Source organism: Polyergus mexicanus, unplaced genomic scaffold (genome assembly GCF_030449975.1).
Source record: "Polyergus mexicanus isolate NDT 795.1 unplaced genomic scaffold, iyPolMexi1.0 SCAF_13, whole genome shotgun sequence".
NCBI lineage: Eukaryota > Metazoa > Arthropoda > Insecta > Hymenoptera > Formicidae > Polyergus > Polyergus mexicanus.
The window spans coordinates 2,220,310-2,235,708 of record NW_027223333.1 but is presented as its reverse complement, the minus strand read 5'-3'; the positions used below and the strand labels follow the sequence as shown (position 1 = coordinate 2,235,708).

The following is a 15,399-nucleotide window of genomic DNA, read 5'->3' as shown; positions in this document are numbered from 1 at the left end:
ATTTTTTTTTTCCGAGGACATTTAATATACATTTAAACTAAATTGCGAGCAATAAATGATAAAAATTGCTTTGCTTGCCCATTATATTATGAATAATAACGTTATTATAGCGATGAAACGGACAATTTTGCAAAGAAATTCTCTTTGGACTATATGTTTCTGTAATGGATAAACGAACACGTTGTTTTCCCAGTAATAAACGAGTGAAATTGCTTTAGCATAGCGTACGTAACTCGTTTAGTAAGATTTCGCGTATACTGCGAGAGTAATGCGCGCAAAAATATGCATATTACTTTCACATTTCGCCTCGACAAGCTTCGCTCGGCAAGCTCTCGGCAAACGGCACGGGAGTCGCGTTCGATTTTTAATCCCTGTTAATTCTGAATTCTTTTATGACGATTAATTTAATCAGAATTAAAATCTTATATCTCTATTATTTCTTGCATTTTACAATCAGTCATCTTGCGCAAGTATCGTATTATACCGATTTACTCGTGCAATAAAGTAATGAAATTTATATAAGTAATTGGCGTGTGCGAGGGAAGATGTATAATATATTTCAGACAGACTATATCTTTAATATACAGTACGAATATATAATATGCAATATGTGTGAAATATAAATACAAAAAATGGATAAATAGAATTGAAATATTTAAAACTTTTTTTTTTTTTTTTTTTTTTTTTTTTTAATTTTAAGGATATCCAGCTGTTTATTGAAAGTTGTTTACGTCAGCTCGAGAAATATCGGGAGATTTTATAAATATATTATTTTGCAAATTGCTTGATTGTGTTTATTATATATTGCTCTATTTTTGCTGTAAAAATCTAAAAAGTGAGATTATTTTCGTCGTGAAAAGAAAATACGCTGTTTTTAAATATGTAAAGAATAAAACGCGATTCTTCTCTCTTTCAAAATATTACCTTTTTACAATTATTTTCTTTGTAATAGGTCTAATTGATTGTTGAGAAAATGTAATATGTAAATTTAGAAAAAATCAAACATTGTAATGTTTCACGCATTAATAATCAATGTGATTCTTTTCTCCTATGATAATACACGATTAATTAATTTACGATTAAGTAAATTCAACAGCTTGATTAAGAATAAAGTTAACTTGCGAATATAAAATTCATGATTACTATTATAGTTGAGGAAAGACTGATGTGTGGGCATTGAATTAAGTAGGCCACGTGGCCGTTTCGGCTCTTGGCATCAATAACGAAGAAAACGGTTCTAAGGTCGCCAGAATCGTGACAGTTATAGCACAAACACTTCGATGGTACCTTTCCATTTAGATTCCATTATTCAGGACTGTACCGCGAACTGTTCTAAATAACATTCTTCCGTTAAATTAAAGAAACGTTACTCCACATATATTAATATACTAAATGTCAATTCTTTCTCATCTTAAAAAAAAAAAAAAAAAAAAAAGAGAGAGAGGCCAAACCGTTTTTGCTGGATAAAGTTCCCACTTATTAAAACAGAGATCCGTTGAGATAAATCTCGAGATAAACGACGTATTTACAATTATATTATAAATGCCTTTGTAAAGAAATTGACCGCACGCTAATTCGCAATAAATTACAAGTGCCAATTTTTAGGCATATATTCATGTCAACGATGCGCACACGAGTATTTGTGCAAAAATCCCTGAAAAGATTCTAAATTTAGCAATTGGCGTATGCATATAGCGCGCGTCAAGCGCTCCTCTATTTATAGAACCCGCATCGTGCGCACATGTGCGTCTGTGTACACACTCGACAATAATCGCGTTCACGGCCGCGCTACATTTACTATGACATTCCGTCTACGTCGACCGGTTCTCGATTGCATTTTGCCGATAATCTGTCGAGTGAAGCGCAGTTAAGAGAAACGAAATTTGAAAAAAAAGAACAAAGATTTGAGGACAGGTCTTTGGAACAGGCGAAGAAAATTAATTCGCATACGATAAAAATTACAAAACGCGAAAGGGACTTTACATAAAACATTCTTTCATTTGGATCGTGATTTCCAGATGTTTTCTTCTTGCTGTCTTTAAAAAAAATTAATTATTTACATTCAAATTGAATATAACTTAGAGTTTGCGCGTGCATAAATTACAATTGGTTATATGAGGAGGGGTGAGCGAGGGGGGGGGGGAAAGGGTTGGGTTATAATTAATATCTATATATTGCTAGGACACGCACGCACAAGGAACACGTGGCAACGTAATCCTTGACAATAATGTACCCTATCAATAATTAATCGGAATATAATGTATCAAGATACGAAGAGATTGAAAAGAGGAGACTTATTTGATAAATCTCGGTCGTTTCTCTAGGATTAATTTTATTTGTCGCTCTCAACGCTTTGAGAAAATGTAATCGGATGATTAAAGCCAAAAACAACAATTTGTCTAATCAAAAATTAACAGATACTCATTTATTAGCATTTCCGAATAATCGTTGCATCTCGATCTAATACACGTATCTTAAGTAATGAAAGTTACTTAGGGAAAACACGTATATGTCGCGTGATTCGTGATATGTAAATTTAAATTACATACACGATCGCGAGTATCTGCACATTAATGTTTTCGACGAAATATTTTTTACAAAGAAGTATAATATCGATGATAGTACACTTTTGCCAAACTTTTCGATCTCGTTTAGGCTTTTAATATTTTTCTAGTTGTTATATTTTTCAATTTATTAAAATCGCCGAGATGTTGAGAGAGAGAGAGAGAGAGAGAGAGAGAATTTGGAGAGAAGAATAGTTTATTTTAAATTTATCACCGAATAAATAATGAATATGATTTTAATTTATAGCTCGAATCTCGAAGTTTTTGAGAAAAATCTAATATATTATCCAATCGTAAATTATGTAGGGACCAATTTCATCGTCTGTGCGAATCATTTTCGCGATCTGAGTGTCACCGTATTATTAGGTGTACAACTTTGCTTCCGCCGTTTTCCTATAGATGGCTTTAACGGTAAATAGTGGTCGAAATAAATAGATCATAGACGTCATGCGATAAACTTGGGCATCTGTCAACATAACCCCATAGAAACATTAGTCGATTTGTGTCCGCGTCATAAAGTTATTCTCGATTGAAAATGTCAGTTTACGAGCCAAATTCTCGTCATTTGCGGGAGGTTTTAATTTTCTGCTTCAATATGAAGAAATCTGCGGCTGGGGCTCATCGAATGCTCTCAAATACTTATGGTGAAGCCGCTATTAGCGAAAGAACGTGTCGCGAGTGGTTTCGACGCTTCAAGAACGGTGATTTTCACGTCGAAGACCGGCATAGCGGTGGAAGGGAGAAGGTTTTCGAAGATGCAGAATTGCAGGCATTACTTAATGAAGACTCGAGTCAAAGTCAAAAAGAATTGGCACGATCATTGGGAGTGACTCAACAAGCAATTTCAAAACGAATCATAAATGTATAACCAGTTTTTCACAATAAAGCCTCGAATTTCGGAAAAAAAAACCGGCGGAAGCAAAGTTGTACACCTAATACGATTACGTAACACTTCATGCGCGTACTCTTGTAATCGCCGCATGATACTTTATATACTTTATATTATCTCGCACACGTTTAGCGTATATTGTGATAAAATATCTTGGGAGCAATGCTCACATAGTTAGGCGAAGTTACGCGATCGCGCGTTATAAACGAGGAAAGAGAATTTTTTTGCAAGACTTTCAGAAAATTCAGAGCCGTTTGCGTTCTCCATGAAACGTGGCATATACGCATATGTATTATGCAACATTAATCCGTCTACTTGAAAAAAAAAAAAAAAGAGAAGCGACTAATCGCGTTACGTAGACCGGGGAGAATTCTGTTTGGAAAATTTAAATATTACAGAGAGAGTCCGAGCGAATTGTACTGGGTTCATCAATTACTTGCGCCTCGAGACACGACGATGATGATTGTCTATGCTCGAACATCATGAATGTTCTTACGAGACTTGTCGATAAACTTGGTGATGCAACGAGAGAGAGAGAGAGAGAGAGAGAGAGAGAGAGAGAGAGAGACGGCATGAGAATGACACGCACGTAACATACGGAACGTTTGTTATGTCACATCGCCGTTGTGGTCGGCTTTCCTTCGGCATAATTACTCCGTAAGGTGAATTAATATTCAAACATCGCGGCACGTGTAGGCTAATCGTGAAGCTCAAGCATAAGACGTTTGCACGAGGCGCACGTTGTAGGCTTCGGATCAGGAGGATCGATCCGGGTTGTTTGCTTCTTCTTTCCTCGACAAATCGATTTTACGATAATACGAAATTTTCATGTAAATTTTTCGAAAAAAGGATCCTCTTATTTCTCCGTACAATTTCTTTACCCTATTGTTATCTCCGCTCTTCTCCTGCACACTTATTTTTTTCAGCTTACTTTAATTTTAATTAAAGAATTATATATATATATATATATATATATATATATATATATATATATATTTTTTTTTTATTCCGTGCAATTATATTATGCTCAATATATCATTCTACTATTTTTATAACGTAAATTGCGATTGATATATTTATTAGCTAAGAACGTAGGTATCCTTTTAATAATACAGAGGCTTATCTAAGTAAATTGGACGCGCGGAAGATCGTTTTGCTGAACCTATACATTTATTATGTGCCGATCAATGATTAATGACTCTTATGCAATGATCAGGAAGAATCTTCAACCTTTTATCTTGATTTTCATCCTTGTCATAGTCGTAATATCTTTTTATCAGCAATTAGTATGATAAATTAACAGCGAAAATAAGCATATTGCAATTTTTTTTTGTGTCACCGTATGCATTATTGCTTAATGCTTATAATGATTATTTCATACCTATATCGGAACATTAATTTATTTGATTTCGTATCCTTTTCCTTATCATCATCATTAATCTGTCTTAGCTGTGAGAACTTAATACATCTGTTTTAATTTCTTTATACTTCTTTCAATCAATTTCAATTTATATATACAGGCAGTTTCTCATAATCTCCGTACAATACCTTAATAGTGTATTTCTAGATTAACGTTAACAAAATTATTTAATTATTACGCAAATCCTTGTGTATACGATCCTGATAAAAAAATCGCAACAAAATCGAACGAAAGACTAAAATATCTTTCGAAAGCAATAATACACGTTGAGTATATATTCTCTCTCTCTCTCTCTCTCTCTCTCTCTCTCTCTCTCTCTTTCTTAAATGTTTTTTTACATTTATAATTCTAATAGGATTTTTTTCTCGCGAAGGGAGACGTTGGAAGTTCACGGATTTGGAATCTCTCCGTCTCACGATCTCCCGCGACGACGACAATTTTTTTTCTCGCATATTTGAAAGATGTGTACCGGCGAGGGTAAACAAGCGCCGATCCGCGACGCTAGTCTAAATATAAAATCGTAACGAATCAATATGAAGTATGCCCTCGTGTGCGACGTATCCGATAAGTATCGGAACGGATATCTGGAGCAACTTGGTGCGCACGTGCGCGTGTCCGCGAGTCCCGGGTGATCTCCGATTAATTGAACATCCTGAAGAGAAATTATCGAACGAGAGAGAGAGAGAGAGAGAGAGCAACAACATTGCTCCTATCATAAGCGTTCGCGGCCTCCATTTTCATACATCAGTTCTCATATGGCAGCATATCTAACGTGGCACGTGTTAAAAGGAACATCCTTCGCATGACAGGAACATATTGTGAGCGAAATAAATGACAGTACGAGTAATACATTAGTGTCAAGTAAGAGATTTCAATTTAATTGAATATATATATATATATATATATTTTGCTAAATAATTTTAATTTTATTAACTCTCGTATAAAAATCATTCTGATCAGCTTCTTTCTTATAATCCGTAGGAAATTCCAGTAAGATTTCTCTCGCGTAATAAATCTGTGAATTTCATCTTGAGACATTCATATTTTTTGATTTTATCGAGTCTATCAATATATCGATAGGATACTTTAATTCGAGATGAGATGAGCTTCTTTGTTCATTCGTCCGATTGTTTGATGCAACGCGGCGTTTCCATATTTGTTGCAGCTTCTCTCTCTCTCTCTCTCTCTCGTCTTTTTCTTCCTCGCCGCACGTGTATCGCCCCACACGTGCCGCGACGAGTGGAATGTATATACGCGAAGGCAGTACGGTATCAAGTAACGGTTGCGCCACGAGATATATTTGCCATGTAGTTCGTACCTCCACGATGTCTCTCCTCATCTTCTCCCCTTCTCCCCTCTTTTTACAATTATTGCATTGAAGGGCACGAGCGAATTCGAGCGGCGCTAATGGCCGGTTTACAATTATCGTTGACGATTATTGTATTACGGCGTTCTCGAAATCGTTAGGTCGGTAAGGCGCGATTACAAACGCGATTGAAACTCATCGAAATTTTCATTTTATTGTCAATAGCACAATCAAATTTATATCAATCGTAATTCATAAGAGATCGACTTTCTCAGAAGAGATCGTGGAATAATTTTTTTCTAATCATCACTCGCATTATTATCATATTATGATTAATATATATTTTTTTCATTAAATTTCACGCGATATTGAATCGAATTGATGTTTGGTAACTTATAAAAAAAGGCTCGAGCTACGTTATTTTTAATTTATTAATTTATGTAATTTTTAATTTATTATATCGTATAGTACCTTAATCGATCGTTTTACAACGTCAATATATTTCCTGTCGATATTGACAATCGACATTGGATACCGAATCGATAATAAACTTGACGGTACTTAAAAAAGAATATCCTATCTCGTTATAACAAGAATTGTTTAGTAGCATTAGATGTATATATATATATATGTGTGTTACACGTGTACACGCGTACATATACAATGCGCGTATGTGTCTTGTGCAAAAGTCTGAACGCGACCAATGGCAGAATGGCAAACAGGTTTCTCGTTCATCGCGCAATTACGCGCACACATATTGTAACAAACACACTCGTAAATCGGAAGCCGACGTTGCGGCCGGCGAAAGAAAGTAGTAGGTCCCGTTACGAAATAGCGAGTGAATGCGGACTATCTGGGTCAGACAAAAGCGGAACTACAGACGCGTATACTCTCTGCGAGATCGCCGTTTGCTTCGCGTGGGGTGCCTTTTCGTTGCGAATTAAAAAGCGACGATAACGAGAGATCCAGCTGACCCCTCTCTCTTCCTCCTCCCTTCTCCCCTTTCCCGTTTTCGCGATTTTTTTTTTTTTTCGCGGCTGATATCCCGAGGAACATTCAACGCCGGAATCGCGTACTTCACGACGATCTGTTATGTAATAATTGAGAAACGGCACCGAGTATGGGGTGGGAACCTTGAGAGAATTCTCGAAATTCTTCCACCTGCAACTTTTAAAGGCCTAAACATCCGATGAAATCGAGGGGTCGTTAAAAAGAATCTGGCTTTTATTTTCCTCGCCGCATTTGTATTTCTAATCAAGAGAAGGATATTCCGGATACATCTCGCGAAGAGAGACCTCCGGTCAAGGTACTCGACGGCGAAAATAATTTCCTGAGATTACGTGTCTACTTTTTCGGCCTTACGCGCGGGTACATCCTCCCCAATTGATTTTTCCTCGGCGCGATTCGAGCAGTCGAAAAAAAGAGAACTCATTATTTACGCGAGGGCGATGAGGAGGGGGAGGAGGGGGGGGGGGCGGAATGCCGTTCCAAAGTAACGGATAAGCGGATCCCCGGAGTCGGCGAAGCAGGCCAGGAATCGAATCGAAACGAGCGAGGCAGGTGAGATCGAGGCGATTTTTTTTTCGGCGATCAGTTACCGGGCACCTCGAAACGCTCGGCGAGATTGAGGATGGAAAATCTTTGGGGGGAGGGGGGGGGAATGGAAAAATCCGCGAAAACATCATCGTTGCCCGACAAAAGTAGGTCACCTGCTGAAAGAGGAGCGCGGGGGAGGGAGGCGAGCTCGCGATGATCGCGAAGATACCGCGCCACGCCGCCGCGCCGGTGTGGTCTCTTTTGCCACCTTGACACGCATTCTCTCGGCGGCCGACGCGGGGCCGAGTCAGGGCCGGGGACGTTCGTTACAAGTACCCGTTCTCGTCATTTCCACGAATCCCGGACATTGTCCGAATCCGGGCGCTTTCACCGCTTAATTATCCAAGCCTCGATTATCGCTCGCCCGTTCGTCACGTACCTCGCGCGTTTACCGCGATTACGTAATCGTGAGAAGTAACTGGCACGTTAATAAGGGTATTTTAGAGAGCCCGATCACATTTGGAGAAAGTTTTAAACTTGCTCGCGTTTCTTATATTTTTCAGTTACAATATTGGAGCATAAGATTCTTAGAAGTGACGCCAACCAGACGCGTTACGAGAATTAATGTCTGGCAAAACATCACGTGCGAGCATTTCAGGATTAATCGATTTTTTTTGAAAGATCGTCATTAGCTATAATTGAGACTCCCATATTCGAAACTTGTTTATAGATGTCAAAGTTTTTAATAGGAAAAATTATTTACTTTTAATGTTCAAACTCTTTCGGCGTCGGCAGATTTCGCGTTCGCTCGAATCTCCGATATCCCCGATATTAATTCGCGTGCCGCATCCAAAGGATGCTCGAAAACTAATCCCGCCATTGCCTAGACTAATTCGAACGGTCTATCTCGAGTCATTATTCCTAACGGTTCTTAGCTGCCTATCGTATGCCGTCGTCGTTTGAAAACTCTCGTCATAACAAGCATAATGAGTAGCGTATAGTTTAACGAGCCCATCTTATTAAGGATTATAATCTGCCCTTAATATCTCAAAATATTCTCAAATTATATTGAATTGTACCATTAAATTATTAGATGTACAACTTTGCTTCCGCCGTTTTCCTATAGATGGCTTTAGCGGTAAGTAGTGGTCGAAATAAATAGATCATAGACGTCATGCGATAAACTTGGGCATCTGTCAACATAACCCCATAGAAACATTAGTCGATTTGTGTCCGCGTCATAAAGTTATTCTCGATTGAAAATGTCAGTTTACGAGCCAAATTCTCGTCATTTGCGGGAGGTTTTAATTTTCTGCTTCAATATGAAGAAATCTGCGGCTGGGGCTCATCGAATGCTCTCAAATACTTATGGTGAAGCCGCTATTAGTGAAAGAACGTGTCGTGAGTGGTTTCGACGCTTCAAGAACGGTGATTTTCACGTCGAAGACCGGCATAGCGGTGGAAGGGACAAGGTTTTCGAAGATGCAGAATTGCAGGCATTACTTAATGAAGACTCGAGTCAAAGTCAAAAAGAATTGGCACGATCATTGGGAGTGACTCAACAAGCAATTTCAAAACGAATCATAAATGTATAACCAGTTTTTTACAATAAAGCCTCGAATTTCGGAAAAAAAAAACGGCGGAAGCAAAGTTGTACACCTAATATATAACTGCTAATATCATATTTAATGCGCATGGTATTAGCGATTTTTCAAAGGTAATTTAAGAATATTTTGAGATATTAAGGACAAATTATATAATAAGATGGCTCGTTAAATTATTCGCTACTCGCATGAGATCGCATTCTTTTTATTCGGTACATAGATATACGTGAACAGCATCTATGATGGGCAGTTCTCATGTCACGTCACGCCGCTCTCTTGAGACAAGGGTGTGAACGCAGTTGGATGAGAGGGAGGGAGGGGGGAGGGGGATAAACGTTCGAACGGATTCGAACAATCCCCATCACTGGGATATGCCGATTATCGATCAGTGACTTCTGCACGAAATCATGCCTCACCCTCATTCGAGATCGCATTAATCTTCGATTTAGCCAGATCTCGGTTTCCATTCGTCACGTCTTCTTCCATCCCGTCCCGATCGAAATTCGCTTAAAAAAAAGATTTACGAAAGAGCGTATGGAAACGCAATGGGGAATGAAGGGGAGGAGAAGGTGCAAAAGTGAAAGCGGCAATGCCAATTTATAATTTCTGTTACAGATAGCGATCTTATTCTCTTGTCACAATCTCGAGAGTCCTATTTTTCTTTTTCTTCTCTTTTTCTTTTTCCTTTTTCTCATTAGTCATCCTTTCCTAATATATATATATATACTATGTGTGTATCGTCTTGTGTATTTCTTAAGTAAATATCAGGGTTCTTATCGCATATTTTTCATTATTTTCAATAATAGAGATAATAGTTTAACGGCGGAAGAGATCTTTGAGAACGTAAGATATATTTTCATTATTATTAAAATTAATTATTAAAATCCTTCGTAGTTTCTTCATCTGTTTTGCGATAACAAAATAGATAAATACAGATAAAGTAAGATAGATAAGAACAAATATATGTATACGTATGTAAAATAATATCACAATAAACATAAAGCGATATTATGTATATATAAAAAATAATATTCACTTGTGCTCTCTCTCTCTCTCTCTCTCTCTCTTTCTTTCTCTCAAGTGAAAGTTGGACTAAAGGAACTGTGTGTATTATGTTTGAGAAATGTTTCTCAAAGACTCTGTAATGTAAAGAAAGCTGTAGTTTTGGCATGATTTATGACATACAGTACGATACGATTGAACGGTAAGGGCCAAAACTTATACTTCTGCTTACTTTCTTTCGAAAATGTGCACAGAATTTCTGTTCACAACAAAGTAAGACTCTACATAATGACAAGGTAAATATAATTTAAAAGAAAAAAAAAATGTACTGTCAGGGAAGAATCTAAATGGTCTGATCAAAGGATACGAAAGGTCTAAAGAGCTATTATTTCGGGATTTTTTCACGTATAGTTTTTGAACATATTTGACTCGGGGGGGGGGGGGGGAAATTCAAACACGCATTTTCATAGCCGTTCTTGAAAAATATATTTTATTGTTATTCGGAAAAATATGTATTTCAAAGAAATTTCTCCTCGCGACCCATTGTGTCGGTTATTCACAGTCGTTCATAATTTTGCCTTCATCGTGAACGAAAGTTCTGTACATTTTCGAAAGCGAGTAAAGTAAAATGAATAATTGTGACATATGAGAGAAAGCAGACGACACGGATGAGATAAAAATAAATCGCGAGAAATATAATTACAATACTATTCTCATAACGCTTACCTGTGTTTATTTCCATTAGCGCAATTATTTTGAAAATTATGTAACGCTGGAGAAAAATGTTAAATTGCAAAACATTTTTTTTTTTTTTTTAGAATAATATAAATCCCTAAACTGTGCTACGTATTAAGCGCTGCGATTGCCGCCCGTTAATGATCTTTACGATGGATGTGTCTCTCTCTCTCTTATTGTTAGACGTATGCGTCCGCCACTTTAATTAGAGACGGCACATGTGTTGTGTGTCGCGCGAAATCTCCGGGGAGGCGATAAACACAGTTGCACCGAACTGCAGGCGTGCGGCGAAGGCGAATCGCTCACATGTAAATTTTCACGCGGCGGCGACGCACCTGCCGATATTAACCGCGCATCGCACAGGTGTTGGTCGCCTTTGCGCGTTTGCGACACGTCAAATAAGCGACATTCCATTCCGCGATGTTCGGCTATACTCGTCATTTTCTTTCTCGTTCGGAATAAGAGAGAAAAAAAAATAATAATAATGCGAAATCGAATTATCCTTTATCGCCCCTCGCAAAGCTTTGTCATTTTGTGTACTGTAATACGTTCGCAATTTCATTTTCCACTTTTCAGAGTGTGTACGATGCTCTACGTTATTAAAAAAAAATATATGTCAAAGAGAGAGTTGTTAAGAGATTGAGAAATCGTTAATTGATATACAAGACCTTCCTATTTCGTCATTTCAGAGACTATTCGATGAGTCTTGAATCGATTTTATAAATTTTGATCAAATATAAAGTTTAATTATCGTACATTTTCTTCAATAAAAATCATCAGATACATAAACGTATGTGGGGAAAAAAAAAGAAAAAAAAATGCTCATAGAGTTTTCCAATCTTTACTTGCAATTCTTCCCGAAAAATATTTTATTATTTTTGTATATTAAATATTTTGTCTCACTGTACATTGAATTGATCGATTGGGAATAGTTTGTGTGGTTTTGGCGATATCAGATTTTTACATAAACTTCGCAAAAAGTCGCATTACGTTACGCGAGCACGTGGCGATCGGTTCCGTAATAATCTTCCGGAATCGCCGGGTTATAACGGGGGGTGTCTGTCATAATCGACCGGAAATCATTGACTGATCTTTTCATCAGAAGTACGTTAATATGCGTGTCTCATAGGATGTATGTTTTTTTTCTTTTCTGTTACAGTAAATCTGGCCGATAATGGAAGCCAAAAAGTCGATATGACACACTTCGACGTTCTGGAAAACCTTGGTACTGGAGGTAAGAAACTTTATTTGACACGGGATATTATTTTAAATATAATATTTTAAATATAATTGAACAATATATATATATATATATATTATTTATATTATATATTATAAATATTAAAGATCTTTTTAACATTTTTTTTTTAAATATAACATATATATGATATTATATTTCCAGTATATTTTTAATGTAATATATATGTATGTTGCTAAATTCCTCTGCGATGTTTCTTTTATATCAATAGAAATATTTTTCGATTATCGATCATTAATATATGAACGATACGTAATATTTTTATCAATCATTTTTGGCGCAGCTTATGGCAAAGTCTTCCTGGTGCGAAAGCTGGTGGGTGTAGACGCTGGTAAACTTTACGCCATGAAGGTGCTGAGAAAGGCTCATATCGTACAGAAAAAGAAAACGACAGAACATACGAAGACCGAGAGGCAGATCCTGGAGGCCATCCGGGACATTCCGTTCTTAGTAACCCTGTACTATGCGTTTCAGACTAATGAGAAGCTCTGTTTAATCTTAGGTAAGCTTCGATGAGAAATTAAAAGCAAAACGAAACTAATAAATAAAGTACTTATAGGGATGGATAAAATATTAGATGTGAGACAAAATGTATTGACATAAAGTATACGTTAGAAATTATATTTTAGAAAGGAACTGGACAGATAATGTACATGAAAAGTTAATGAATGTAATTAATTTCGAAATTCATGAATTCGACATTGCGCAAAGCACACTTTTAGCCGTTTAAAATATTTAATTGACAATTAATTTGCAAATTGAAGTAAGGATTTGCCCTGTAATTTTTGTGTACAGTTAAAATCGCGATATAATAGTTATTATAAAAAAGTCACGTTTGATGTAAGATAATATTTATGATTTTGAAATTAAATTATATCTAAGAAAATATAATTATATTAAAGCAAATCTTTCCTTTAACTCACAAATTAATTATTAATTTTATATTTTTGGAAAGACTAAGGTGCCTTGCGTAATGTCAAATTCGTGAATATTGAAGTATATTAAATTTATTAACTGCTGACGTATCTCTGATCCGTTCAGTTTCTACTCAATCGCAAATATATCCAAGTTATTCGAGGAATCAGCATAAATCAGAAAAACATAATATACATTGGTATACGTATATTATTTTTCTTATCTGGCACACTTTATCAATTTCATTATTATGGATAATAACCGACGAGAACGGAAAAGCTTGCATGCGTACCTTCGAATACGGATACAGAAAAGAATTTGGACAAAATATTTCTTTGCTTTCAGATTATGTTGCTGGCGGCGAAATGTTTTCGCATCTGTATCATCGCGAGCGTTTTTCGGAGGACATGGTACGATTTTATATCGGCGAAATTATTTTGGCGCTAGAACGTCTCCACGACGTAAGTATTAATAATAATAATAATAGTATGTATTATAAACAAAAGATAATAAGCTATTTTTATCAAAATTATTCTGTTATTGATTTTTTACTTATTATCTGATAAGTGAATTCGTATTTTTCGCTTCAATTGCCTTTCTTCTTCTTTTTTTTCTTCTTTCTTCTTCTTCTTCTTCTTCTTCTTCTTTTTTTTTTTTTTTTAAAGATGATATATGGTTGGTTTATCATATCTGATTATCTGACATTATGCAAAAGAAAAAAAAAAGACAACAATAAAAGAAAATAATTCCATAAAAACAATTTAATTAACACGTTAAATCAAAACTTTATGCATTTCTTTCTGCTTTGTTGCAGCTTGGCATAATCTATCGAGACATTAAGCTCGAAAATATACTGTTGGATAGAGAAGGACATCTTGTATTGACAGATTTCGGTCTTAGCAAGGAGTTCCTACCGCACGAGAGAAACGGCAACGCGCGCACTTACTCATTTTGCGGAACAATCGAGTACATGGCGCCGGAAGTGGTACGAGGGGGCACGGCCGGCCACGATATTGTGAGTCCGAGACCTTATGACATTTGCACATTATTAGCCGATTCGTGTTATTTAACCCTCCCATTCCTTCCCTAGTTTTTCTTCTTTGATGATAATTTATGATAATTTCAATCTGTTTCTCTCTCTCTCTCTCTTTCTCCTTCTCTCTGTATAATTAAATTTATACAATTTTTATAAATATTATATAATGTGTTTGAAAAGTCACGAAATGTGGGGTATCAAATTAAATTTCCGCAAAAAAAGTCAATTTTAAATTTATCAAACGGGCAAATAAAAGAAGCTAATACCATATGAAAACAACATAAATAAATAAGTTTGATAATAATACAATTGTATATATATATATATATATATATATATATATATATATATAACATTCATTTCAATTCTTCTATTTCATTTATAATATTAAATCATAGAACGATAAAGTAACATTATCATAATATGATTGCAGGCTGTCGATTGGTGGAGCGTAGGCGTGCTAACTTATGAATTACTGACTGGCGTGTCGCCTTTCTCGCTGGATGGCCAAAACAACCAACAGGAAATCTCGAAAAGGATACTGAGGAACGATCCGCCATCGAAGCCGATTCACCTGAGTGACATTGTTTGGGATTTCATCACTCGTTTGCTCGTTAAAGATCCGCGAAGGAGGCTGGGCGGTGGACCACGCGACGCCAAGGATCTCAAAGAACATCCCTTCTTCATGGATGCCGCGCCGGATTTCACTTGGGAGGCTCTGGAAAACAAACAGATCAAACCCCCCATTGTTCCACGGATCGAGCATGAATTGGATACTAGCAATTTCTCGGACGAGTTTACAAAAATGCCCGTTACCGAGACTCCGCCCATCATTGAGGATAATAACATTGACAGGCATTTTAGCGTAAGTTCTCTTAATTATATTTCCGCTACCATTCCAGGTAGAAGCGTATGCATATCGTAACGGTTATATGTTTTATCAATTTGTTTAGCGTTAGAGCAATTGCATTAAAATCAAATTTTTCGATTGAGATAATCCTTTGTTAAACAATTCTAAATTGTTTGATGGTAGCATATCGAGAGAAAGAGAAAGATAGAATATGAAACTCTTACATCTTTTCGCGAGATTTTTCCATAACAGCGCGAGATAAAATTAAAAACGTGCGGCAATCG

The 15,399-nt window shown here is 36.4% G+C and overlaps 1 protein-coding gene across 5 annotated transcripts in view; it reads left to right on the top strand.

Annotated features, from left to right (window-relative positions):
- Positions 1–15,399, top strand: part of LOC138938800 (ribosomal protein S6 kinase alpha-5) — a 34,597-nt gene that overhangs the window by 15,129 nt on the left and 4,069 nt on the right. For all 5 annotated transcript variants that reach the window (XM_070306077.1, XM_070306080.1, XM_070306081.1 and 2 more), the window contains 5 exons: positions 12,216–12,290; positions 12,598–12,816; positions 13,575–13,690; positions 14,044–14,244; positions 14,699–15,130. In XM_070306077.1, the coding sequence (XP_070162178.1) occupies positions 12,216–12,290; positions 12,598–12,816; positions 13,575–13,690; positions 14,044–14,244; positions 14,699–15,130 (1,043 nt within the window). The remainder of the gene's footprint in view (positions 1–12,215; positions 12,291–12,597; positions 12,817–13,574; positions 13,691–14,043; positions 14,245–14,698; positions 15,131–15,399) is intronic.